This window comes from Chiroxiphia lanceolata, chromosome 2 (assembly GCF_009829145.1).
Source record: "Chiroxiphia lanceolata isolate bChiLan1 chromosome 2, bChiLan1.pri, whole genome shotgun sequence".
Taxonomy (NCBI): domain Eukaryota; kingdom Metazoa; phylum Chordata; class Aves; order Passeriformes; family Pipridae; genus Chiroxiphia; species Chiroxiphia lanceolata.
This window is the reverse complement of record NC_045638.1, coordinates 18,163,710-18,190,312: the sequence shown is the minus strand read 5'-3', so window position 1 is coordinate 18,190,312 and position 26,603 is coordinate 18,163,710. Positions and strand designations below refer to the sequence as shown.

The 26,603-nt window shown below is 39.0% G+C and overlaps 1 protein-coding gene across 9 annotated transcripts in view; it reads left to right on the top strand.

The window, feature by feature from the left end:
* Nucleotides 1-14,730: 14,730 nt before the first annotated feature.
* The window catches only part of GLRA2 (glycine receptor alpha 2), a 129,101-nt gene continuing 117,228 nt past the window's right edge, over nucleotides 14,731-26,603 (top strand). Inside the window, exons 1-2 of one of the 9 annotated variants that reach the window (XM_032679600.1) lie at nucleotides 14,731-15,427; nucleotides 17,544-17,677. In XM_032679600.1, coding sequence (XP_032535491.1) covers nucleotides 15,360-15,427; nucleotides 17,544-17,677 — 202 coding nt within the window. In that variant the 5' untranslated portion in view covers nucleotides 14,731-15,359. Of the gene's footprint in view, nucleotides 15,428-17,543; nucleotides 17,678-26,603 lie in introns of those variants that run through there. The other 8 variants (XM_032679604.1, XM_032679597.1, XM_032679601.1 and 5 more) reach the window with 8 other exon arrangements.

Here is a 26,603-nt window from a genome sequence, read left to right as displayed (position 1 = left end):
CACACATAATTGGATTCAATCTACCCTCTTGATAGCACTTTGATAAATTTTCTACTTCCATTTGCAATTGTGTCTGTTGGTGTTTCTCAAGACAGAGGAATCTGAAGATGTGTTTACATTTGTATCCATGTGCGTGCATTGTGAAAGATGACTTTCCTTTTAATGGGAGGGCCAGTACACAAGGATACACAAAGTTTTAAGTTATTAAGAATCCAAGATGAAAGCTGGAGGAGACAGAATATTGATTACAAAAAAAGACCATACTAACCATGATGGATACTGTCCTCTTCAAGCAACAGCAAAAAATATAATGTTCCAATGGGGCCTGACCAAATAGGGTAGTTGCAATGTAAATTGGCAGTGCTTGAGCATATGAATAAGACCAGATGACCTTCAAAGATCTCTTACAAAGTAAATTACTCTTTGATTCTGCAGGTGTATTTTTATAACATAAAAAGCAAAGCAAATTGCACTGCACAAGGCTTCGGAAGGCCATTTAGTCCCTTCTCTTCCCATTCAATGTCACTTTTTCTCATATGTTCCTGTTTCTCTGGACTGAAGTATGGGGAATATTCTCCATTTCTGGACATTTATTTTTACAGTCTCCCAGAAATCTGTTCCAGTGTCCAAGGATTCTTACTATTTGGAACATTTCCTTGACATCTAATCTAAATCTCCCCTGATGTAATTTAAGCTGATTATATTTGCCCTAAACTCAGTGCTGGCAAAAATGAGTTCATTAATCATTTGTTTTGCAACTACCTTTTCTCTAGCTGAAGTCAGCTGTACATTACCTGAGGCTCCTTTTTCCCTAGACTAAGCAACACAGATTTCTTCAGTCTACAGGGCATGTAGACATCTGAGCATCCTTGTTATTTCCCTTGAACCTTCTTTAATGACTCCATGGATCTCAGGAAGACAAAGCCCCAGGTGAGTTCTACAGGTGAGCCCTTCCCCGTGCTGTGTACAATGGAGATTATCTGAACTGTTTTAGCAATGAGCCTCTGCTTTGCAGATCACAATACAACTTTACCACTTTAAAATCAGCATAATATCACTGACTCAGCTTCAGCTGCAAGCATTTTAAAGCATGATCCTCAATCTGAATGTTCTCAAAGAGTTTTCAATTACCACATTGCTATTATTATGGATTTTGGTGAGATACAGCTCTCTACAGCAGCAACAGAAATTATAGGAGAATACTGGGTGGAATGCTGTGGTGTCCAGAAGGGATGTATTTCACAGGAAAATGTGAACATGGACTTTCCTATATGCCTTCCTATGCTAGCGACCTCTTCTGAAAGGAAGCAATGAATATTTACAGTTAAATAATAATATCTTAGCATGTATTTTCAAATAATTAATTATTGCAAATAATGTGTGTTGTTTCGTCATCTGTTATCAGAAAGAACAGCAGGCTGCATTAAATTTCCTACTCGCTGCAAAGGAGTTTTGTTTTTTTTTAAAAAAGCACAGTTTCTGTACCTGGTTCGATTTCCTTATTAGCTACAGTACTTTTTATGTTGGAATTTTTATTCTGTGTTCTCTGAAAAAAACCACAATTGTTTTCTCTGCAAAAAACCACAATTGGTAACAGTTATATTCTGAGGAATATCTAGAAATAATGAGGAGGCCTTGAAATGCTGCCTTTCCTACCAACAAAATACTATTACCTAAATGAATGCTTCTAGGAATGCCTCAGGAGTACTATGCACAGAATGGATAACTTCAGATTACGTAAAATAATGATGCCTTATAGAAACCATTTTTAGCTCTATCTCAAACTATGCTAAAAAAACAGTGAAATATTGACCTTCAAATCCATTAGTGGTCACTGTTTGCTTTCATGCACGAGGAAAACTGAGACCAGGAAGAATTGTGAGGCCTGTTTGCAAGAGACCTATGGCAGAATGGGGCACATCTAACGAATCCTGGTCTAAAAGATGCAGAGCTATTGTTCATTTAAAGAACTGAAGGACAAAATGTGACTATTAAGCTAAATGAGACATGCCATGCAATGTTAGGTTTAGGTACATACTGTTTCTACAGTATACAGATGAAAGAAGGAGAGTAGGAAAGCCAACAAATGGCAGGAGCCATTTGTGCGCTTCCTACTGAACTGCAAGGCAAAAGCAAAACTTCCCATTCATCTCATGAGTTGTCTACGGCAGTGATCCTCAGAATCCTTGACTAAATTACTGCCAACTTTCACAACTTTTCATAGACCACTAGGCATTCTTTGTCTCAAACTTTTACCAAAAAGATTTTTTTTTACCATTTCACAGATACCAGCAGACTGTGGACTATAGTTTTGGAGTCATTAATCCAAAGAGACACAGATCACAAAGCTGTTGCTGTCTCCTGTGGGCATAAAAAGCAAAATAAAATTTTAGTCTGAACAATGTGTCACAATGTTGGTGTTTCAAATACTTATACCAGCAATGTGGATAAGACAATTTCTAGGGTTTAGCATCAAATAAGAAAATCCTTAGCACTTACAGCTACAGTTCAGTTTATGTTATGGAGGTTTATTTTCTTAGTGCACAGAAATAACTTTACTGATCACTTCAAGCTGTTTGATCCAAAATCTTGTATAGACTTCTCTTTTTTTTCCCTCTCTCTATTTTTACCTGTTGTTTGCTGGCTGTTTCAATCCTTTCATACAACCAGCTGTAGCAATTAGTTTTTCCTGCAATATTAAGCACTGAGTCACTAAATCACTACAGAGTCCAGTTAAGAGGAAGACCAGTATGAGTTTTGTATGGAGACATGTAGAAATCAGTGATGCAGATCAGGGAAGAGAATTTAGATTTAAAAAACAAAAATAAGTAAATATAAAATATATTCCTGTCAGTGTTTCTCAGGGAAAAAACCCCCCCCCAACATTGATACAGGCCAACATTCATAAGTTGGATATGGAAAATGTAAGTGAATTTAACAGTGTAAAGCTTTCCTTGTGAACTGAGGGTAGTTTCCTTTTCCAGATGAAATTAGGTAGCAATGTAACAGCAAGATGTGGTCAGCGTATACACCAAATAAATATTTTTAATTCTCTGTACTGCTTATTTACAAAAAGCATCATCAATGATACACAATAAATCTTCAAATACTCAAAACAGGTTGTATGAATAATTCATAGAAATATCTTCAGCAGTACTCTAAAGAAATCAGTTAGGTCCGTTAGATAAATAAACCTAAGTTTTTAAAAGTCTGCAAGCAACTTATCTGAAGCACATTTAATTATCCTTCTGGGTTAAGCACAATAATTAATAAATAAATAATTAATTATGCACTGATTACTATTTATCTTAAGTTTGTAATTCTTTTTTTCTGTGTTCCAGTTACTTTGGGTTATCCCCACAACTGTTACCAGAAGATATTCCCACATTAAAGGATTCTAAATAATTCTGTGCCAAAAGGAAGATCTTGGCATCCTAACAAATTTTTCTTCAAAACATAAGAAGGAATAGAGAGTTAACTGAAACGCACAAGCTTTTGGTTAATTTAAAGACACAAACTGCTTTCTCAACACATACTGTGAATTTCCAGTTCCACAGCTCTGAAAGAGTAGCTCTCAGAAGAACACATACACCTTTGGCTGAGCTTTCTATATCTTGGAGCACATGAGGATTCACAAGATGCAGCTGAAATTCACTGTTTGCAGCGGCTTGGGTGGGAGAGCACAAGGCAAGCTGATGCTAACTTATGTGAAGGTTTTCTAGGGGGCTGCTTTCAGGTGCCCAAAGGTTTCACATGCAAGTGAATTGCAATTCTGAGCTTAAATACTGGGAAAATTGACATATTGATTGTCAGCTCCTTGAAGATTTCTTTAAGATGCTATAGAATAGCTACACATTTACTGTGATGGTGCCATTTGTCCTGCATTTATAGTATAAATACTCCTTTTTTTGACCACGCTTCTAAATAATTTTTGGTTGGCATCCAAGAGAGCAGAGTTAGAAGCACTTACAAATTGTTGAAACATCAGATCTGGCAACCAGGCACAAGAGCTGCCTTGGCTTGCACCAGCAGAGAGAGGTTAGAGGATGTAAGAGAGTTGCTGTCTTTTCTTGGGTGATAACTTGCTGTTTTCTAAGTCTCAGTGAAAGCTTCACAGGCTTCAAAGCTTTTCTGCATCCTGTTTTGCCAGATCAAATTTGAAGGACATTCTACACTGTACTGGAACTTTTATTCATGCTATGGGGAGGATTTTCCTCAAAAGAAACAAAAAAAATTATACAGGCTAGGTAATTTTTTAATGATGCCCTCTTCTCAGTGTCATTAACAAAACCATAATTTGTAGCCCTTGGTTGATTTTATTCTAAACATTTTTCCCATGGTTTTAAAGTACTGTAGAATTCATATGACTGAGTCACTCAACATTAGACAGAATATTACATGTTTTAACTTGGAAGACCTCAAGTTTAAGAGAGAAATACAAAAATTGAGGATGCTGGAAGTCCAGGGTCCCTGTGTCTGTAACTGAATCATGGAAACAGTCTAAGTGTATCACTAAAGCTCTGTAGTTATGCTTTGGGTGCTGAATACTCCTGTATCTATATTTGCTTAAGTAAACTTGAAGGCTGTCTTTCTGTATTGGTGTCAACCTTTAGGTTGCTAACAGGATTAATTCCACAACACGGTAACTTTAACTAGTAGGTAGTTAATATCTTTCTTTCAAAAAATCAGTACTGTTCTTGTCTTTTAATACAGAAATCAACAACTGCAAGAAAATCCTAGTATTTTTAGATTACGTTATTTGGAAGGCTTTGGGTTTGTTATTTTTTTCCTTTTGTCTTCTGTTGTATACTAATAATTATTGAAGCAGCAAGAGCTGGTTACTCCAATTTTGAAAAATATATATTCCTTTGTGAATAGCAGATTCTGGGAGGTATCTGTTAAGGTACACCATTAACCAGATGATTTTAGAAGAGGCAGTATTTACCTAACTATAAAATATAACTGTGAAGATGAGTGAAACCTTGGCATAAGCAGCCTTTACTGAATCTTTAACTGCTTTACAAACCAGGCTTCTCTTTTGTTTGTTTGTTTAATTTTGGTGGTTTTTTTTTTTTGTTTATAAGGGCTTTGAAGCAAGCCTGTTTAGCAAGGTGAATACTTATGATGTCTGAAAGCTCCAATGAAACTCCAATTGACTTTAATTTAGCTCATACTTTGGCAGTAAAGGAGAAAAGCCTGGGAGAATGACCTTTACTTATTCCCTAGAGTGTAAACAATTGAGAGATAGATATGAACAGATCCACATTCCCCACAGGAGCCTTTTTCTACTCTCACTGCGTACTGTGTAATGAATCTGTAACTCACATTGGTGTCGATAGTAATTATGTACATGCACTGGGAGGGAATGAAATTTTAAATTGGTAACTCTTCATAAAATCTTATTACAACAGTTGTATAGGGCACTGTTCAATGTAGTGGGTTAATAAGCATTAGTCAAATTCCTGTCAGGGCAGCAGGAATAATACAGGTAAAATGTTTAATAGAAACTATTTGCTTAATTACTTTCCATAGAGAAAAAAGCTTAACTAAAATATATATTCTGTAATAAATTTTTGTTTATATTAGGTCTCCATCACTCAGTAGTGGTTTTGTCAGTGAATATGAGATCATTTAAACTACTGGATTAAGAAAAATTTCATATAAAAGTCAAGGTGAGAGAATACAGACCTGCATGGTTAAGCATTCTGGGAAATGTATAGGCAATCTTCATTTTACCCCATAATGAATAATGCATTATGGTATAGCCTTTAATTATATGATCATATACCACTTCTTGAATAATACAATTTTCTTCAACATGTTTTAAATACTGGTTTATGCAATTTTTCTAGTGCTATCTATTATTCAGTGTATGCTAGAAAGAATCCAAGAAAGTCTTTTATATAAAATGACAGAGCATGCTAATGTTGCTCAATACATTTACAAATAAATCACCCCTTTCTGGAACGCTGTTCCTCTTTGGATCTCAGACAGCCTTGCAGGGGACTGAGACATAATTCAGCAGAACTTTAATTCCTTTAGGTCCCAAGAACCTGACCCTGCCACAGCATGCATTGCTGTCACAGGAAAACACGTTCTAAAATTAAGAAACAATCATAGCTCTAATATTGCTTAATGACTTTGAGGATACCTTGCAGACATCTCTATTCATAGACAAAACTGATTATGAATGTGCATACCAATAACATGCAGCCAGTGAGGCTGGAGTCAACACATTGCTGGGTCTTTTCTCTGCTTTTGAAGTTCAATAGACTCCTTATCACAGGAATACCCAAATTCTGCCTGCTGCCAGGCAGATGCAGAGCTAGCAGTGAGTCACTGGAACGCAGAACCCTCTCTACGCTGCACCACAGAAGCTGAAGGGATTGTCAGCTGAGGTAGAAAACACACTTTCCCTCCCAGTAACTAGAACAGTGGAAAAGATATGGGTAAAGAGTTTGTGCACCCACACATTCACAAGTTTGCTCTTGATTCTCCTCTTTAGTAAACTCTAGGGAAAAAATAGAAATGAGACACTTTTGTGGCGTGGGAAACCACAAAATGAGGTTTCCAGAGCACGTATTTGTTTTGTGATGTTAATACCTTATTGCATACTCCATAATATAGCAATATTATGTTAGTTCTTATGACGCAGGTAAATGTCCCAAATATCACCTGGAATGAGGTATTTTTCTCTTCTATTCTGTGGAGATTTTACAATTTTTAGCAGGGATGTGTCTGCATTTTGGATTTGCTAGAGAGTGGCTAATTCTGGTAAGGTAGAAACTAGCACAAATGGGACACACATAATTATCTAAATCATCTATGTTTTGTACCATGATTATTTTCATCACACTCTTCAACAGGCATATAAAATTAAAAGATCAATTTAAAGAAACCCTCGTAATCCATTTATAAATAAATTAAGCTTTACAGCTTTTCTTCAGTCTGCATACATGATTATACCACTCAAGATGTCAGCATCCTTATGGCAAGATCAGATACCATATTGTAAAGTCTATTTAAAAATGTTATTTTGAATAAGCTTGATAAGCATTAAATGGAGTAAAAAAATTGTTTTGTTGCAAGCCAGGAAGAATACATACTTGATTAAATATCAAAGACCAAAATTTACAAAATAATACCATGAGAACAGAAGCAAATTCAGCTTACAAGCATTAAGGGAACACATGATTAAACTGATTACTATGCACAGCATTAATCATTGTTACTGTGCAATTCTACTGTCTGCTGAAGTCTCTAATCTACAGTAGAAGTAAGATATTTTGCCCATCAAATTAATATATAACAGCTGGCACAAAATAATCACTGCAAATGAAATCGAGAGGTGTGATGGGATTTCCATGTATTTATACATATATGTATCGGAAGAAAGTGTTCTCAACATAAATCATCTTCACCTACCAGAGATCTTTGTTATTCATCCTATCAGAGTTAGACAGAGTTAGACAAAACTCTTCTTTAGTTCTTTCTTCCTCCTGTTTCTGTCAGAACTTAAAAAAATTGAAATGCTACTGATGAATGAATGCTGATCAGATATTGAATTTGGCTACCAAATTCTTAGAAATGGATAACCTCTTGATTTCTTGTAAAAATCTCGTCTCTAATAGCTGTGGTTAGCTCAGAGAAAGTAAACGAAGGAGGTAGGTAGTGGCACATATTTACAATAAATTTATTGAGTACAAGTTCATACATAGTAAACATAAACATAAACATAACTTAGTTCAAATTATTGATTTTCCTTTTGATTGGCCCCACTTAGCAATCTCAATTTGCATGTGAGGTATTTTGTAAAAATCGTAACTGATGATGTTTCCATTCTCATGAGATCAAAGCCAGACTTTTAAATGACTTTCCTTTATCATTTATGATCTATGGTGGCAATCCAAAGCCCAGACACAACTTATGTCACAACTCACTCAGCTATATTTTGGGTATAAGTGTGCAGAAGCAAAAAAAGTTATTTACTCTTTACCCTCTCCCTAGACTATACACAAAGGCAGGCAATGGTGTCAAGTCAAGTCATGACACCTTCTTTGCCTCCTGGCTATCATAAACTGAAGTAGCACAGGGAAGAGAGGGAAAAATCCACTGCTGGAATGGGTCTGGAACCACTTCTGGCTACTGAGGTCCCTTGCTCTAAGCCAGCATTTCCAAACAAGGACATTCTGATTTCCCAAGAGGTGATTTAAAAAAACAAGACACCAGTTTAATGTTTAAAACTGATTTTTTTCATCGTAACTAGAGACTGCCTTTGGTGAAAAGGTCCTCTTTGGATACTTTCTTTAAATATGTGATGTTTAATACATGTTGTCTTAAGGAATTAAAGTCATAAATGACACATAAGTCCTGGAAATGATTCAGATTCATATCTAAATTGCCAGGAGAAAATATGAAAGGAGAAAAAAAGAACAATTTTGTGCTGTTTCTGACTACCATTTTTTCTCCTGCTTGGGTATCTGACAGCCCCTCCCAATATGAATCACATACTGGAGCTGAAGGTTAACGACTGAATGAGTTGCTCATTTTAACCTTTCTGCCTTCTCCTAGTGCCAGGCTGAAGTATAACTAACTTTACATTCATATTTTCTCCTTATTTCTAGCACTGTTGTATTCTAAAATGCCAGATATTTTTACTTTATTTGTATGAAATGCTCCTCTATTCTTTAATGGTACCACTGGTACCACATAAGGAGTAAAGTGTTACCATCATGTAAAAATGGAAATCTACTTGAGCCAACTGGTAAAAGTGAAGTCATTCTCTACATAAGGACACTGTAAAATTATCAGGCCATTAATGGAGAAGACAACACATTTTCAAATGAGATTTAGTGTATTCTTTATTTCTTATATTTTCAGTGTAAAAAAATTACACTGGGAAATGATATTATAAGGTGCTTTATAATGCAAAGAGAAAAACATGCATATGTTATAAATGATTACGTATGTAATATATAATATACCACAAGATTTCAGATAACAACATTCAGATATAGGAAGTAAACTCATTACAAACAATATATTTAAAATACCTAATTCCATTTAAAATAACTGTATTATGCTCTCTTTCCAGCTCTGTTTATTACTATTTGAAAGGAAAAACTGCAAATAGAAAACAATAAGGAATTTCTATGTGGGAGATCTTTTAAGTTTAGAGATATACAGACAATTAATACAAAAGAAAAAAAAAAGAAGGAAGGATGTGAAAATACTTTGAATATATAAAAAGTGGAGCTGTACTGACAAATATTTTCTTATATCTGTTAATGTCAGATATTAAAATATTTTAAATACATCATTTGTTTTCATATTAGGCAGCTGAAAAACTAGCTATTGCCTTGTCCCAACACAACTAAGTATATCACCATCACTCACTGAAAGAGACTTCTTATTAACAAAGTTCTCAAAATTAAACATGATTTGATTACATTGTTTGATCCTTTGTACAGTTTCTTGTGATTCATACACAGTTGTGTATGGTTCAAAATCCAGGCCAGTTGTTTTTTATCCTTAGTTCAACATGCAGTCATGTTAGATTACCTTCAGGTCTTTGTTTTGGCTTTTTTTGCCTTCACTATAATTGGACATTTTACAAAGACTGCACTCTTTATTCATTTATATTTGGCACTATATTGAAATACACTTGGAATTGTTAACCAACATCCAACAATTATGATAATTTGACATACCATTTTGAAAGTTTTATTGAATTTGCTCTTCTTATAGACACTAATTGCACATTTGAAGTGATGGATTTTGTTTCCTTGGAAGCATGCTTCTGGATCTCTGATTTATCATAATTTGAGGAAGTGGTATGACCTTATTTCTTCCATTTCTTAGGTTTTCAGAAATGCACAAACAATGCAAACAAACAGAAATTATGTGCCATCAACTGTTTTAAAACCATTTACATGGAAAGAGGGTGATTCTGTCCTATTTTCTGCCCAGTAGTTAGCGCTTAAGAAACTCAGGTGGAATAGAGAAATTGGACTGAATTAGCTCATACTTGAAATAATATGGCATATTTGGTATAATTATTAAGCTTTTGTATATGCCTGGGGAACCATAAGAATGTGTTATTTAGCCTTTTCACCTGAAAAGCGTTACCATCTGGTCCTCCTTCTCATCTCTGTGCCATTTTAGTACAAGCCTCCCCTCTCATCCCAAGTGGGAGTCTTTGACTCCCATTCATTTGCCACACTTCTGCTGTCAGAAATGTGTTGTGGGAGATAACAAATGAGTGACACTGGAAAGAATCACATCTGTGCAATTCAAAATACATAGCTTATCCAGAAACTGCTGCACATCAGTGGCTCTCCTCTTTGTAGCTCTGGCAGTGGCACAGGAAGGGAACACCAGGAGGTGCTGTGCACATCCAGGCACAGTGCTCCCAAATGGTTTCTCTTGGTCTTCAGAGCTGCAAATCATCCCTCACCATCAGGTGTGTTAGTTATAAACTCTATTTAATCGTGAATGAATGACAGCTTGGAGACTTACAGTACTCAAACCAACTATAAACAACTTTTTTCTTTTTATGTGAGGAGGATGAGAAGAAACTCTTGCAAGAATGAAAGCAAAAACTTTTTAACGTGTTAATTCATGGAAAAGTGGTGATGGACTAAAATCTGATCCCCCTTCCTCCCCTAATATAGATGGGAGCTTGACGTGGAATCTTCTGATTTGAAAAAATGGATGCTTTGAGCCCTCAGAATGTCAAGCAGAAAGTTATTGGAATGACAGTTGCTGTTGCTTAAATAAGCATCAGTAACACACTATTTTCAACCCTTAATAATTAAGTTTTGTTTGGCACTTCCATTTAACCACTATGCTGATTAATATGTCACTGAACACTAGGCATTTGGAGGTGTAAAGAATGATGGAGCAGACACTTCAAATTTTGATTATTACACCTCTCACCACGTTTTTACAGTCCTCACTTCAATTAAGGGAAGGATGTTTTGAAGAACTTCCTGCAATTTTTATTTAGCTTAGAGATATAGTTATTTAGCATTTCAAATAGCCATGAAGTGCAGAAAATGGCCAGTAGCAGCTAAATCTTGGAAAGCAGACTTTTAAGTAGGTTTTCTCTAGTTAGAAGACTTACAGAAATGTTCAGTTACATTCAGTTACCAAAAAGGGTAATGAACATTTATAGGTCTTTAAAAGCATGTCATGTCACAAAATTGATATTACCAGCCTTATTGGAAAGATATCTGCCGTATTCAGTGACTTCTACACTAGGAACTCTGCAAGCAGTTCTGAGATTCCCCACACTTTTAAGCAGGTGGCAGTGTAGGTTAAAGAGACATAGATTTTTCTCACAGCTGATAGAAATCGTCGCTTTCCAATTTTTCCATTTATCTTAAACTAGGGTAAAAATATACAGCACTATTACTGGGTTCCTATCTAGATGGGAACAGGCACAGACTCTGAAAAGCACGTCTTTTTTGACTCAACACTATTCCATTATTTCCAGATGCAGCTTTGTGAGCTTTATTTCTCAGAACGAGACACTGCAGTAAGAGATATAACACAACCCCTCTTCTTTAATATGACAGTAGAAAGATTTATCTTCTGAAGAGGTTAGAGGATGTTACAGTGCAGTGATTCAGCATCAGCCCTCAGTGTCTAACCCTAAACATTGATGGTTTTAATAAAAACAAATTCAGTGGCCCTTCTTCTAATGGACCTTCATTTATGCCACTGACACAAACTCAGCAGGCAAGGCAATAAGGCATTTAGCTTACATTTGCAACTTTGGACTGCCTTTCCCAGTTATTTCAATCTTTTGTGTATAAAATGTTATATTAGCTCGTGTTTGTACCTATGAATCAGTGATAAGGTGGATTTTAACATCTTTGACAACAACATGGACAGTGGGATAGAGTGCACCCTCAACAAGTTTGCTGATGACACCTATTTGTGTGGTGTGGTTGACACACTGGAGGGAAGGGATGCCATCCAGAGGGTCCTTGAGAGGCTTGAGCAGTGGGCCACGTGAACATTGTGAAGTTCAACAAGACCAAGTGCAAGGTCCTGTACTGGATGGCGGCAAGCACAAGCACAAATACAGACTGCGTGGAGAATGGATTGAGAGCAGCCCTGGGGAGAAAGACTTGGAGGTGTTGGTGGACAGGAAGTTGGACATGAGCTGGCAATGTGTGCTTGAAGACCAGAAATCTAAATGCATTCTGTGTTGCATCAAAAGAAGTGTGACCAGCAGGTCAAGGGAAGTGATTTTCCCCCTCTACTCTGCTCTTGTGAGACCTTATCTGAAATGCTGTGTCCAGGCTTGGGGGTCCCCAGCACAAGAAGGACATCTGAGTCCTGGTCTAGTGGAAGGTGTCCCTGCCCAGTGGAGGGGAACTGGAATTAGGTGATCTTTAGGGTTCCTTCCAACCACAACTATTCTATGATTTTCTATAATTTTTATTTTATATATTTTCTTTAATTTCTATTTTTCTTCAGATACATCTTACTTTATCAAACTAACATAAGGACACAAAATGCAACAACTGAGTTTCATTTAATGAACAGTATGTGGCTTTGATCTTTTGCTAATGTGTGAACAGAACAACTCCTTTTCAGAAGGATTTTTGTTAAGACTACTACATACAAGGCCACAGTATCCATCATTAAGCAGTAGGTTTTTTACTTGGAGATATGAGAAATCTGTGTGTATGCAAATACTTTTGTGGAAGTGAAGCAGTGTTCAGGTGGACTGGTTCAATGGCAAGAGAATATAGCTGGAATTAAAAAATACAGCTGGACCTAAAACTGAAGAAAGAACAGTAGTTTATTTTGAGAGTGCAGGATAGGTAAAAACAACTTCTTCATAGGAATTATTTCCACATTGTTGAAATAGATTTAACTCTGGTTTACACAAAATTTAGGCTTTTTCAATGGGAACAAACTGAACAGCTTCTTCTCAGGGAGATGCAGAGCACACAGAATCAGATACTAACTAGCGGTGATACGGAAGGCAAATCATGGTGACAGCAGATGAACAAGCATTTTATATTCCCTCAACTCTGGTAGATGAGATACCTCAACTCTCTATTTAAAACCGTGTTACCAAAATGCTTTAAGGGTTGTAGTGTGTTGAGCAGAGCTTCTATCAGCCACCATCTGTGTTTCAGAGGGACCAGCTATTCTTCTCCTCCTCTTGAAGGATGTGACTTCTCAGTGACAGCCTGGGTTTACCACAAGGACCTGTAACTGAGCAATTCAAGTTGTGGGAAGCCTTGTGGTAAGGACCTAGGATTATGACTGTGGAGAATTGCAAAGCGGGGCCTAACCTCTGCTACGGCACTGGCCATCTGTGGGGTCTCAGGTAATTAATCCACTGCTTCCACTCCCCACGCACAAAAAGAGAAGGATCTTCTCATGTGTTGGGGTCTGGAGATGGAAACATCCCCCAGTAAGCTGCTGCACTGTTTTCTTCTCCATACCATGGAGCAGTAAAACCAAACGGAAACAGAGCCTATGCAATTTTCTCCCTTTGGTTTCTCCACAAACTCCCCCAGACCGCTCTTTACCACTCCTCCTCCTCACACCCACTCGGGTCTTTATGGAATAGCTCCTACAAGAGGGGCCAGCTCCTCTTGCAGGGACCATCCTCCTCCACACCCATCACAGTCACAGAATCACAGAACAGGTGAGGTTGGAAGGGATCAGGTGGGTCACCTAGTCCAACCTCCCTGCTTAAAAAGGGCCATCCCAGAGTACGTCGCACAGAACTGCATTCAGACAATTCTTGAATATCTCTGGTGAGGAAGACTCCATGACCTCTCTGGCCAATCTGTTCAGTGCTCTGTCACTCGCACAGTAAAGAAATCCTGCCTCACATTCAGGTGGAATTTCCTGCACATGTTTCTGCCCGTTGCCTCTCGTCTTAGTGGTTGGCACGCCCAGGTGTGGGGTGTAGATATTTATACACATTCTCGTGGTCTCCTATAAGTCGTCTCTTATCGAGGCTCAGAAGCCGGCCGCTGGCTCCCACAGCCACTTGGGTGCCCAGGTCCCTTCCTCCCTCTCCCCAGCTCTTTCCCTCTGCCTCTCCACGGCCACCTGGGTGGGGAAAGGCGGCACCTCCCGCCCCAGGAGCGCCGGCGGCGGCCCCTGTGCCCGGCGGGGCGAAAGCGCCCCCCCAGCGGCGTGTGCGCGCTCCCAGCGGCGTGTGCGCGCCCCCGCGCCCGCTGCCCACCGACCGCGACTCCGCGCACCCCACGCGGGACTGCCCCACTCACAAGCACACCACGCGGATACGCCCCCTCCCCAACACACACAGACAGACGCCCCCGCACCCACGGCCCCCCGCGACGCACCCAAACACACACGCACACGCACACACACACACACACACACACACACACACACACACACACACACACACACACAGCGCCACCCCCGCGCTCACAGACACCCCCGCACTCACGGCCCCCCGCTCACACAGGCACACCTCCGCGCCACGCAGGGACACCCCCGGAGACACCCCGCAGCCAACACACCCGCGCGTCCCAACTCGCAGAGACACACACCCCGCACGCCCTCCCCGCGGGCGCCGCGCCCCCCCGCACACGCCCCGCACCGACCCCCCCCGACAGATCCCCCCGCACCCCCCCGTACACCCGCGCGCGCCCCCGCGGCCCCCCCAGCCCGCATGCGCAGCGCGGGCGCGGAGCTGTCCGAGCGCTGGATCCGCGCGCTCCCGCCGCCCCATTCCAGCACAGCGCCGGGATCCCCGCGGCACCCGCGCCCTGCCGCCCTCCCTCCCGCACACCCTCCTGCCCTCCCTCCCACCCCGGCAACGCCGACGCTCCCCAACCCAAAAAGGGGAAAAACAGATCTACCCAGTAGCCCCACCACCGTTCATAATTTTCAAAGCGAAAGGAGAATAAAACATACCGACAACAGAACTGCTCTCAGCGCTGTTCTCTTTTGCCTGATGCTCCTCGCATAGTTGGGTTTTCTTTTCTTATCTTTTCCTTTTTTCTCCCCTTTCTTTCCATTTCTTTTCTTCTTCTCCTTTTTTTTTTTTTTTCTTCCCCTGCAATCACCAAAAACGAGTCGGGGGAACGACTGACTCTGATGCCTTATCCCTTTTGTGCTGGCTGCTGGAGATGAGCCTAGGCTTGACCTGACCATGATTCCAAGGACTGGCACTTCTCTTTTACCCCCACTTTGTAGAGATCCAGACCTTCTCTTCCCGATTGTCAAGAAAATTAAATTATTGCTGAATTTGGAAATCTAGGCAGCAGTAGCAGCTTACTTTTTCCCTGCATCTCTCTGGAATCGTTTCTGGGATATTTTCCAAATCATCACAGAAAGCAGAAGGAATGAACCGGCAGCTAGTGAAAATTTTGACAACCTTGTTTGCATTTTTCTTAGAGACAAACAACTTCAGGTAGGTGATACCACTCTGTAATAATATTCGTGAAAAGGTTGTGGGAATCATAACTATAAAGATACTACGTCACATTAACCTAGTTTGTTTGCTGTATTTGAGAGTGTTTTGTGTTCATTCTATACAGACTATCCCTTTTACACCCAGAGACTCGTTGCTTGGTAACAAACACAAAAAATAATAATCTCAAGTTTGGGTGATCTATTTTCTATTTTCTGATTCAAAGACGTGTTTTTTTATCACTGAATATCAAAATAGCTAAAACCAGTTTCTTCGTCTTTTCTTCCAAAATGCAAATTCTCTGCTCCCAGCAGAGCTTGTTTAGGAAGTTGCTTTGGTTCCCTACTCTTTGGAAACGGTTGTAGCAGTTTTGTCAGGGATGTAGTTATTTGAAATTAGAGAACCAGCCCTCTGGTTTTGGGAAAACCCTGGATCAGACCAGTATTGTGCTCACTTAAAGTACCAGTGTTTCTAAATTTTTTTTAACCTTTCATAAGCTTTTGCTTCAGCGATTGACTTTTTGTTGTACTAAGCAAAGAGGTCAGTATTATTAACCAAAACACCATTTTAGATGAGATCATTATCATACTCTAGGCTGCTGTGTGTCTGCGCGTACAGATGTATCTAGACATAAAAGTGTTTTTATAAGAGTAACGAGGTATACATACAGAGACAGAGTGAAACAGTGTTTATATTTGTGAGCCTGGGATCACAACACAACTCCTAACTAGTGGGCTCTGAATGAAAACAGAACTGATTTGTCTAGGAATATCCCAAATAAGTGTACTAGATTAATTTTTCAGTTTTTTATTATCTTAGCAGAATTTTTTATTATTTAAGTGGGATATATCATTTGCCGTGTATTAAATATTAAATATTTGTAATGGTATCATGTCATAGACAGAAGCAAAAAGAAGCAACTGCCCCCTATAAATGGAATTGGAAAAAAATGTGTGGAATTACAGCACGAGAATTTACTATCACCTTGCCTGTTAACAATTCTGGTGTTTTTGTAAAGAGATAAAGGATTTGATATTTGCTTCTCATTTCAAATGATCGTATGTATATCTGACTTTTATATTTACATATAAATGCACAAAAATACCCCATGAAACACTCCTGAAACTTAGTGGTTCCCTTTGGGCAAATAGATAAATGGGGAATGGTTAAGAAGTCAGAGTCAGAATTACTTTTAATTTAGCTCGAAGATAAAGTTGAAACAGGCACATTGAAATTGGTTGTTATTATTAAATCTTACCTTTACACACCAAATATGACCATTTCATTCTAGTTTCTTTCTCACTAGGGACCAACCATGGGGAACTGCTCTATTGTCTTTCTTTGCAATATTTAATGTGCTTGCAATATGTAATATGCTATGTACACAACATTTCACATGCATGATACGGTACTAGAAGTTTGCTTTTAAATCTTAAAAACAGACATATGTTCCAAGAGCTTGCATATAAATACCAGCTGATGATAATAAATTTTATTACTCGATGCTCATGAAGTGGGGCAAAACTCCCCTAAGATCAGTTGTGACTGACTCCAGAACCCTTTTTGCCATGTTGGGGAAAAATCCAGACACTCACTAGAGTGATTTAAATTTTTATTGGGTAGCATCTGTAAAAACCAGTTTTTTTCTATCTATATCCTTCCAACATTAACAAAACCAGTATTTTTCAGTGTTTCTTGCTAAGTGTTGCCAACTATTGTTTGGAAGTTTAGGACCACTTTAAGCCAGTGTTAACATATACTTTTAACAGCATGCATGTAATTAAATGATGTGGAACAGAATATCAAAGTCACAGTAAGATTGCTCTACACATCAAGGTGAAAAGTAAATTTAATCTTCTGAAGCCTTAAAACTATAATGAATTTATTTTTAAAGCTAAGGCTTTTTTTCTGAATAGAAAACTGTGTTCATGCATACTACCTAAAACTCATTTTTATTTCTAGAATAAAGTTTTCAGATGAGAGAGGATATTATTCTATAAAAATATGAATTGCTACCTTCATAGAATTGAGACAATTTTATTTTGTGCTGTAATTTCTCCATATTGAATACAATAGAAGTTAAATATCAGCTAATGGTGGCTAATAATTTATTTAGGACGACTTTCTGTAAAGAACATGATTCAAGATCTGGAAAATCCCCCTCACAGACCCTGTCTCCTTCAGATTTTTTGGACAAATTGATGGGAAGGACATCAGGCTATGATGCTAGAATCAGACCAAATTTTAAAGGTAAGTTTTAAGACTTCTGATTAATTAAATGATAAAAACTTGGGCAAATTATAGATTTGAGGGTTTTTTTTACCTTTGGGCTTGGATTATGTTTTCAATAACTTCAGTTTTCCAGTGTCACCATGACATGGAGAACAGCTGATCCATGGGGAGGACTGGGAGAGCAGTGTAGTTAATAAGGGTCTGGTGCTTGCAAACGCTCTTTTGACATCACGGTAATGTTTAGCTGTCAGAGAATGCTTCTGAAGACCTTACCAATTTAGCATAGTAAACAGAATTCCAGGTTTCATACTAAAAGCAAGTGAGATGGCTTGTTCTTGAATTTTTTAAGCCATGAAGACAATATCATTAACATTTCTATAATGAGCTGTTGTCTTCTTTATAGCAGTGTCTGAGGTCTATGCTTTCATTCAACTCAAAAAAAGTAAAACCTTCTACCCTGAAGTAGGGAGAATGCACACAGGAGATTTTATCCTGCAAATGTTGAATTAATTATAAGAACCAATGTCCTAGGGTCCCTACAAAATATATGGACCATGTTCAGTTTGGCACTTCCATGACAGGCCCCCTTTTCTTCCAAAATTTGGACTGACTTGTGGAAAGTCATCACCAACATCCCAGCACAAAGAAGGCTGTGTACTGGAGGCTTCTTTTGCAAGCATTATTACTCAAAGCAAGTTTTCCTTGTTGTAGTCTTCTAAATCCCTATGGAAGAGAGTGCAGAATATCTTGTGGCTTTGTATGAAAGGAGCTGGGAGAGAAGTTTTCATTGCAAATACTTAGCATTTTGGGAGAGCCCTATAATTCCACCAAAACTGGCTCTGCTATGCCAATTTAAAGCTCAGAATGTGGTTTTACTTTGAAAACTGATAAAACGCTTTTTCTCTTGCAAATCTCATGCCAGTGTATGTTTACACTCGTATCTATTAGCTTTGGTCACTGAAATGCATTTTTTCTTGTATTAAGCCTTGTTAGCAGTGCTGTGAAAGTTGATAATGACTAGAAAAAAAATAGAAATTTCTTAGTCAGTGAATGAACTGTAAGGAGAGAAGAAGCTAGCATGTCAATGAGAAAAGTGTTTAATTAAATTTAGATCAAAGATCAGTTTCTTCTTTCTGTTCCACATGTGCAAATTACAAGATTTGGAACAAAGTGCCTTTTTTGACTGCTTCCTATGTCTGAGTGAGGAGCAACCTAGCATGGCTTTCAGATCCAAAGGTTTGAAATCTGACAAGTTAAAAAAATCCTAGTCGGTGAAGTCTAAAGTCTTAATTTCAGAGTATTTTTCAACGTGCTTATTGAGTTCCTGAAGTGGTGTCCACAGTAGCTTCTAGTAAGTAATACTGCATTTGGCTCTTACATTTATGTGTTTGCATGAGTATCGGTGAAGTTTTAGAGAATGCAAATGAAGGCAGAAATTGCCTGAATTGAGCAAGGTAGCAATCATCAAGAACTTATTCTTGCCCTTCATCTGGGAGGGACATGAAAAAAAGCTTTACCTCATGTAGCTCAGATAAAACCAGGAATAGCAACAGTCATAGGATGACTTAAAGATAGCTGTCTATTGCTCCCCAGTATGTGTCTAAAAAACATAGGAGACAGATTCATAGCTTTGTTCCCCTGATATTTAAGTGGTTAGAGTAGGTATGGTGTGCACGATGCTTTATGGTGCACGCTGAGCTGTTTGACAGACACTTCTCCCTCTTAGTCCCATGTTTTGTTTGTGTTCCCAAAGTGAAGCTGCTGCCTGTCGACACCTATGAACTTGTACTGGCAAAGCATCTACTGTTTCTTATTTATAATTTTTTTATTAAGTCATGCTTCAGAGCAGGATGGTCCTTTGCAGCAGTTTGAACTGATAAATAAATCTTCAATGTTTTCTCATAACTTCATATCTGTGAGCTCTCCCAGAGCTCTCAGTCTTCTGGTGAGAGGTCTGAAAGGTTTTCTTGTTCTTTGCTATGTTCCCTTCAATGGTATTTTGGACCTCAGAGTTCAGAACTAGAGAGTTAAAACATGCAGTTTTGAACTTCACATCTCCTGTAAAAACCTTGTCAGCTGATAACCATGTTTATTAGTCAACATGATGCACACCCATGTTCTAGTTGCCCAAATCTTGTTAATGTTTAAAAAAATTTGAAAATACTTATTGTTCTAGTTTGCCTACTTTTTCCTTTTAGAGAACAAGGACAGCTGCAAAGAAGTAACATTAAATTTATCTGTCTTGAAGTTAGTGTTATAAAGATTTTTTTTAACTGAGTCCTTATTGTGACCATAACATAAATTGCTTTGGTTTCTACCATTGACAAACCTGTTTAAAATAATTTTAGAGATGAGGGCTATTTTACAGTTCTGATATTCTAAATCATATAAACAGATGAATGTATGAAATGTTGAATGATTGCTTGATGTGTAGCACCTTTTTGTATTTTAAGGAAAGAACTTTTAAGCACAAAAGAGGATGTGCGAGCAGTGGTTTAAATATGGATCTTCTGTCTGGCTTTGATTTTAGTCTGGGGTTAATATTTTTTTGCTCTCTTCCACAAAAGACATTGTGGATCAAGATAGTTGTGGCACTACTCAGCAGCTCCTTGTAGAGCCTAAAAGGGCAGCCATGTGAGGGGTGGCTGAGATTACTTGGCTCGTTCAGCCTGGAGGAGAGGAGACGGAGGGGAGACCTCATTGCAGTTACAGCTTCCTCATGAGGGGAAGCAAAGAGACAGGTACTGATCTCTTCTCTGTGATGACCAGTGACAGGACCCAAGGTAATGTTCTGAATTTGTGTCAGGGGAGGTTTAGGTTGGATATTAGGAAAAGGTTCTTCACCTGGAGGGTGGTTGGGCACTGGAACAGGCTCCCCAGGGAAGTGGTCACAGCACCAAACCTGACAGAATTCAAGAAGTGTTTGGATGATACTTTCAGGGACATGGTGTGACTCTTGGGATGATCCTGTGCAGGGCCAGGAGCTGGACTTGATAATCCTTGTGGACCCCTTTCAACTCAGGAAATTCTATGATTCTGTGATTCTACTGATCCATTTGTCTAGCCCTTTCTGCTTTAGAACAGTTACATAGCTTTCTCTGGGTCCACCATAGGCATTTTGAAGTGTCAGAAAAGTCTGATTTCATGGAAATGCAACTGAGTAGAACACATTTATCTTATACTACTGATAATACAATAATTAAATACAGTTTTATGACTAGTTTGAATTACTAGAATACAGCAGCTATTTGATTAATTTTTGAAATAAAGTCTATGCATTCTAAAGAGAGAGGAAAGTGCTACTTACTGGAACAAGGTGTTTTATCCAGATAAAGCATTTTTTCATTAGTTACTGCTTCTTCTTAACTTGTTCTGATTAAAAATTTCAGGAAGATGGTGGGAGAGCAACAGGTGAATATATAAACATTTAGACATCAACAACAGGGGGTTTTGGTGTTTTTTGTGATGGTGTGGTTTTTTTCAGAAGTAATGTATACTGAAAGATCCTTTCTTTTTTTGTATTGTTCTCTCTTATACAATCATTTGAAAGCAGAGGAGCATATTTCTTTTTCTTTTTAATGCAGCAAAGGGATACAAAATGACCAGGCACTGAGGGGGAATATCCCCCCGATGAAAAGCAAGAACAAAGTACCAGAGTGCCAGCTCTCAAAATTGCCTGTCAGATATTTAATGCATACTTTTTCATCTTCCACTTATCTTTCATTGAATTTGAATAGGCTAATAATTTGTGTAAGGACACAGAGGGGAATACTTTAAAATGTAAATATGAAGACTGCAATCTAACACTAACTGAAGTCCCTGAGAGCCTTTCTGTTGACAACAAATGTATACTCATGGCCCTATGAGTTGATTTGCTGTTTCTTCTTCAACTATGGCATCAGTTTAACATGGTTTCTGTAAAATAATAAAGGATGAGACTTGCCTGATACATTTTTACCTAATTAATATTAATGTTCTATTATTTAAATGGTGAAACCCAACAGAAGTGATGTCTTTTACTTTCTCCACTACTCACTCTACTTTCAAAGTGAAATAAAACCTAGAAATAGCAGCGTAGGGCACCTGTGTTATAAAACTAGCCAAGAATGTGCTTCCTTGTTGCTACAAACTGGAGATGGTGAAGTGGTGTCTTAGCTTAGTGTATGTTCAACTCAGGCTCCCTCAAGAACACTGTATGTAATTCCATGATACAAGGGATCAATCTGCAACTTAATCACAACATGAGACATGGGGCTAATGGAAAGTCAACTTGAATTTAACATTTCCTAGCAGGTGTTGATCTTCAGAGGTTACTAAATTATTTCCACTTTTTAACACCTTCATCTTATAACACCTCTTAAAATCTAAACATAAGCTAGAAATTATCAGATAGAAAAATAAATCGTCTGTATGTACTACTATGTCCCTTAGGCCAAATATTTTAAGTAGTAGGCTGACTGTCCTATACTGGGTAGAGAGCAAGGAAGTTGGTCACTAAGAGCTGCGGAAAAGTGTTTTCTTCTGGTATGGAAAATATTTGCAATGAAAATGGTAGTGATTTTCGTTTGTACTGAATTTCATTCCATGTTTTAAGTTAATACCTTCCCATTAAATCATTATTTCCTAAAGAATACTGTGATTTTTATGGAGTTACATGGAGCTGTGTGGCAACAGTGCCCATTAATATTACCCTCATCGCTGGATGGTGCAATGCAACTTGCTCAAAAGCTGCTGTTTTGTCAGTGATGCGGTTTTGGGGTGTAGTGACCATAGTTGTAAAAAATTAGTCTGATTACAGCAGTGTAATGTCATTTTCATACCAAGTCAATGGGTTTATATCTGAATAATAAACACATGGACTAAGTAATTCACTGAAAATTAGCTTGACAACTGTTAGAGAAAATGGTTTATGCACTTTAATACTTTAACTCCTTGACAGCAAGGGTCAGTTTTTCTCATATGTTCAAGCCCATTGCTTACTTGTTTGGCCCCAGAGTGGACCAGTAATGAAATGCTTAAAAAAGCATGAATGGAAAACACTGAATGACATTTAAGGATGAAACTAATGACATCAAGCTTAATAAATAAAAGCACGTGATAAGAGGATCTATCTGCAAAAGTTGACCTTAATCTAGACATATAAAAGATGAAAAGCATAACCAAGATAATCTGTGGGACTGCAGTGATCTGTTCTCTAGTAGTTAATAACCTTCCCAAAGCTACACTTCAGCTGATAACAACTACTGGCCATGAAGTCAGATGTGGTGAGTATCCTGTACTGGGTTACTTTTCACACGGTTCTAAGGCTCAAAGGGCCAAGTGCAATGGAGACTCAAATCCTGTTCAGGCACAACAGCATGTAGTAAGAAAGTGCACATTATTGGTGCATTCAAGTTGTAGGGCTTGGGCTGAAGATTCATTGTAGGAGACGGGAGGTTACTGGGCCAGTTTTAGATGTGACCAGACCATTGCACTCACTAAATATAGGTTGCTCGAGATGTCCAAGCATCCATTATTAGGAAGGTAAGCTTCTGGTTTATTTTCTGTCTTGAAACACACATAAAACTTTTCACTATTGTCAGATAAAGCTGTGTACACGCATCTCATGCACAGTGAGATGCTGTATAAGGATCCTTACGTGCTGGACACTGAGTTTATTTGGTTTTGGTTTTTTTTATTCAACTACAAAAGTGAGGCTACGGAAATAATGTTCAGCCTCTGCCCTAAGTATGCACATTTTCAGGCAGAAATTTTTTTATCACAGTTATGCAAGGATTCTTTTAATTGTGTTTTCTTTAAAACTACTGGGCGGGGGGGAAAGGGGGGCTATGGACCTTGCCCATATTCCTCCCTTTCTTTAATTTCAGGTGTCTTTCCTAAAACATGAACAGGCTGAGTGAGTTGCGTGGCTACTTGGGTTATGTCTAGGCTACTGGACGAATGGGGACAGACAGCAAGCCCAAGGCACTCCCCTGATTATCTATGCTGTGTAACTGTTTGCTCATTCCCTGGATCTTTCTCTGAGCTTCCTGCAGCCAGCTTCCTCCAAAGCAAGTCAGAAAGGCTGCAAGCATGCAGCAGTGTAAAGCACAAGCTAACAAATGCTGCTTGGCGTCCAAGCTGAGGATCTGTCCTGGTCTTCTTTTATGTTTATAAGGTTGGCCACAGTGATCCATATTGTATTGATGTGTTGCCTTTATTCAGAACCAATTATTTAATTAAGAGATATCAATGGATTTGGTCGTCGTCATGAAATATTGGTCTGCTGCTACATAAAATGCCAAGGGGATTTATGAAAAACAAATGTCAAAGCAGAACCAAAGACCTTTGATATCAAAGAAGGAGATGGTATTGTTTTGATCATGTTCTAATTTAACTGTAATATTTTTATCACATCCAGTGTCATGCTCAGATTTAAATTTTCTATACAGTGGAAGCCAAAGCCCTTGGGTCACTCATTAACCATCTTGTTGTGTTTTGGCTGTCTTAAGGAGTATGCAGTTTCTGTTTAGAATATATAAAACCATGTACAATAAATTTACTACAAGTATATACATTTATAATCTGCAAATCTATTTAATACAGTGAAATAGTTACTAGAAATATTCATAAACGAGAAATATACAATTTTATTAGACAGATTCATTATCTTCTTTTTTTTTTCCCTCTGAAAATATGAATATAGAATAATAGAATCATACAGTGGTCTGGGTTGGAAGGGACCTTGAAGATCATCTAGTTCCAACCCCCCTGCTGTGGGCAGGGACACTTTCCATGAGACCAGATTACTCAGAGCCCCATCAAACCTGGCCTTGAGCATACCCAAGGATGGGTCATCTACAGCTTTTCTGGGCAACCTGTTCCAGTGTTTCACCACCCTCACAGTAAAGAATTTCTTCCTAATATTAATCTAAACCTACTCTAAGTTTAAATACATTACCTCTTGTCCAGTCACTACATGTCCTTGTAAAATGTCCCTCTCCAGCTTCCTTGTAGGCTGACTTTAGGTACTGGAAGGCTCCTCTGAGGTGTTTCCAGAGCCTTGTCTTCTCCGGGGTGAACAACTCCAACTCTTTTAGCCTTTCTTCATAGAAGAGGTGCTCCAGACCTCTGATCATTTTTGTGGCCTCCTCTAAACCCATTTAAACAAACCCACGTCTTTGGTGTGCTGAGAATGCCAGAGATGGATGCAATACTCCATGTGGGGTCACATGAGAGTGGAGTAGAGGGGATAGTCCCCTCCCTTGACCTGTTGGCCATGTTGCTTCTGATGAAGGATCTTGCACTTGGCCTTGTTGAACTTCATAGGATTCACACAGGCCCATCTTTAAAGCCTCTCCAGGATCCTCTGGATGGCATCCCTTCCATCCAGCATTTCAACCACACCACACAGCTGGGTGGCATGAGAAAACTTGCTGAGGGTGCACTCAGTCCCACTGTCCATGTCACCAATAAAGATGTTAAACAGAACCAGTCCCAATACTGCCCCCTGAGGAGCACCACTCATGTCTAGTCTCCACTTAGACATTGAGCCTTTGACTGCAACTCTTTGAGTGTGACCATGTAGCCAATTCCTTATCCACTGAGTGATCCATCCATCAAAGTCATGTCTCTCCAGTTTAGAGCCAAGGATGTTGTCCAGGACAGTGTCAAATGCTTTGCACAAGTCCAGGTAGATGACATCAGTTGCTCTTTCCTTATCCACCAGTGCTGTAACCCCATCACAGAAAGCCATCAAACTTTTCAGGTACAATTTGCCTTCAGTGAAGTCATGCTGGCTATCACCAATCACATCCTTATTTTCTATGTGTCTTAATATAGTTTCCAGGAGGATCTGCTCCAGTAGCTTGCAGGGCGTAGAGATGAGATTAAATAGCCTCTAGGTCCCCACATCTTCCTTACTCCCTTTTTAAAAATGGGGGTTATCTTTCCCCCTTTTCAGTCAGTGGGAACTTCACTGGACTGCCATGACTTCTCAAGTATGATAGATAGTGGCTTAGCCATTTCCTCTGCCAGTCCCCTCAGGACCCACCGATGCATCTCATCAGGTCATGGATTTTGGCACCTTCATGTTCCTTAAATGGTCTCAAAGCCCATCTTCTATAGTGGGTGGTTTGTTATTCTCCCAGTTCCTGCTTTTGCCTTCTGTGACTCGGGCAGCGTGGCTGGAGCACTTGTTGGTGAAGATTGAGGCAAAAAAAGTCATTGACTATCTCAGCCTTCTCCATGACCATGGGTAACCATGTCTCCTGTTTCCTTACAGAGAGGACCTACATTTTACTTAACACTCCTTTTATCACCAAGGTGCCTATAGAAGCTTTTCTTGTTGCCCTTGTTATCCCTGACAAGTTTTAATTCTGTAGGGCTTTAGCTTTCTTAGCTTTCTTAACCTGATCCCTGGCTGCTCAGACAATTTCTCTGTACTTGTCCCAGACTACCCTTCCCTGCTTGAACACTCTGTAGGCCTTCTGTTTGTCCAGAAGCTCCTTGTTCATCAACACAAGCCTACTGGCATTTTTTCCTGACTTACTCTTTGTTCAGCTGCATTGCACCTGAGCCTAGAGGAGGCAATGCTTGAATATTAACCAGCTTTCTTGGGCCCCTCTTCCCATATAGGGCTCTATCCCATGACACTCTACCAAGCAAGTCCCTGAAGAGGCCAAAGTATTCTCTCCTGAAGTCCAGGGTAGTGAGCCTGCTGTAGAACTTCTTCTCTGCCCTACAGATCTGAACTCCACCATTCCATGATCATTGAAGCCAAGGCAGCTCTTGGACTTCACATTCTTCACCAGCCCCTTCTTGATGGTAAGAATAAGGTCCATCATAGCACCTCTCCTCACTGGCTTCTTTTTCGCTTTGAGAAGGAAGTTAACATCAACACATTCCAAGAACCTTCTGGATTGCTCATGCCATGCTGTGCTGTCCCTCCAACAAATGTCAGGGT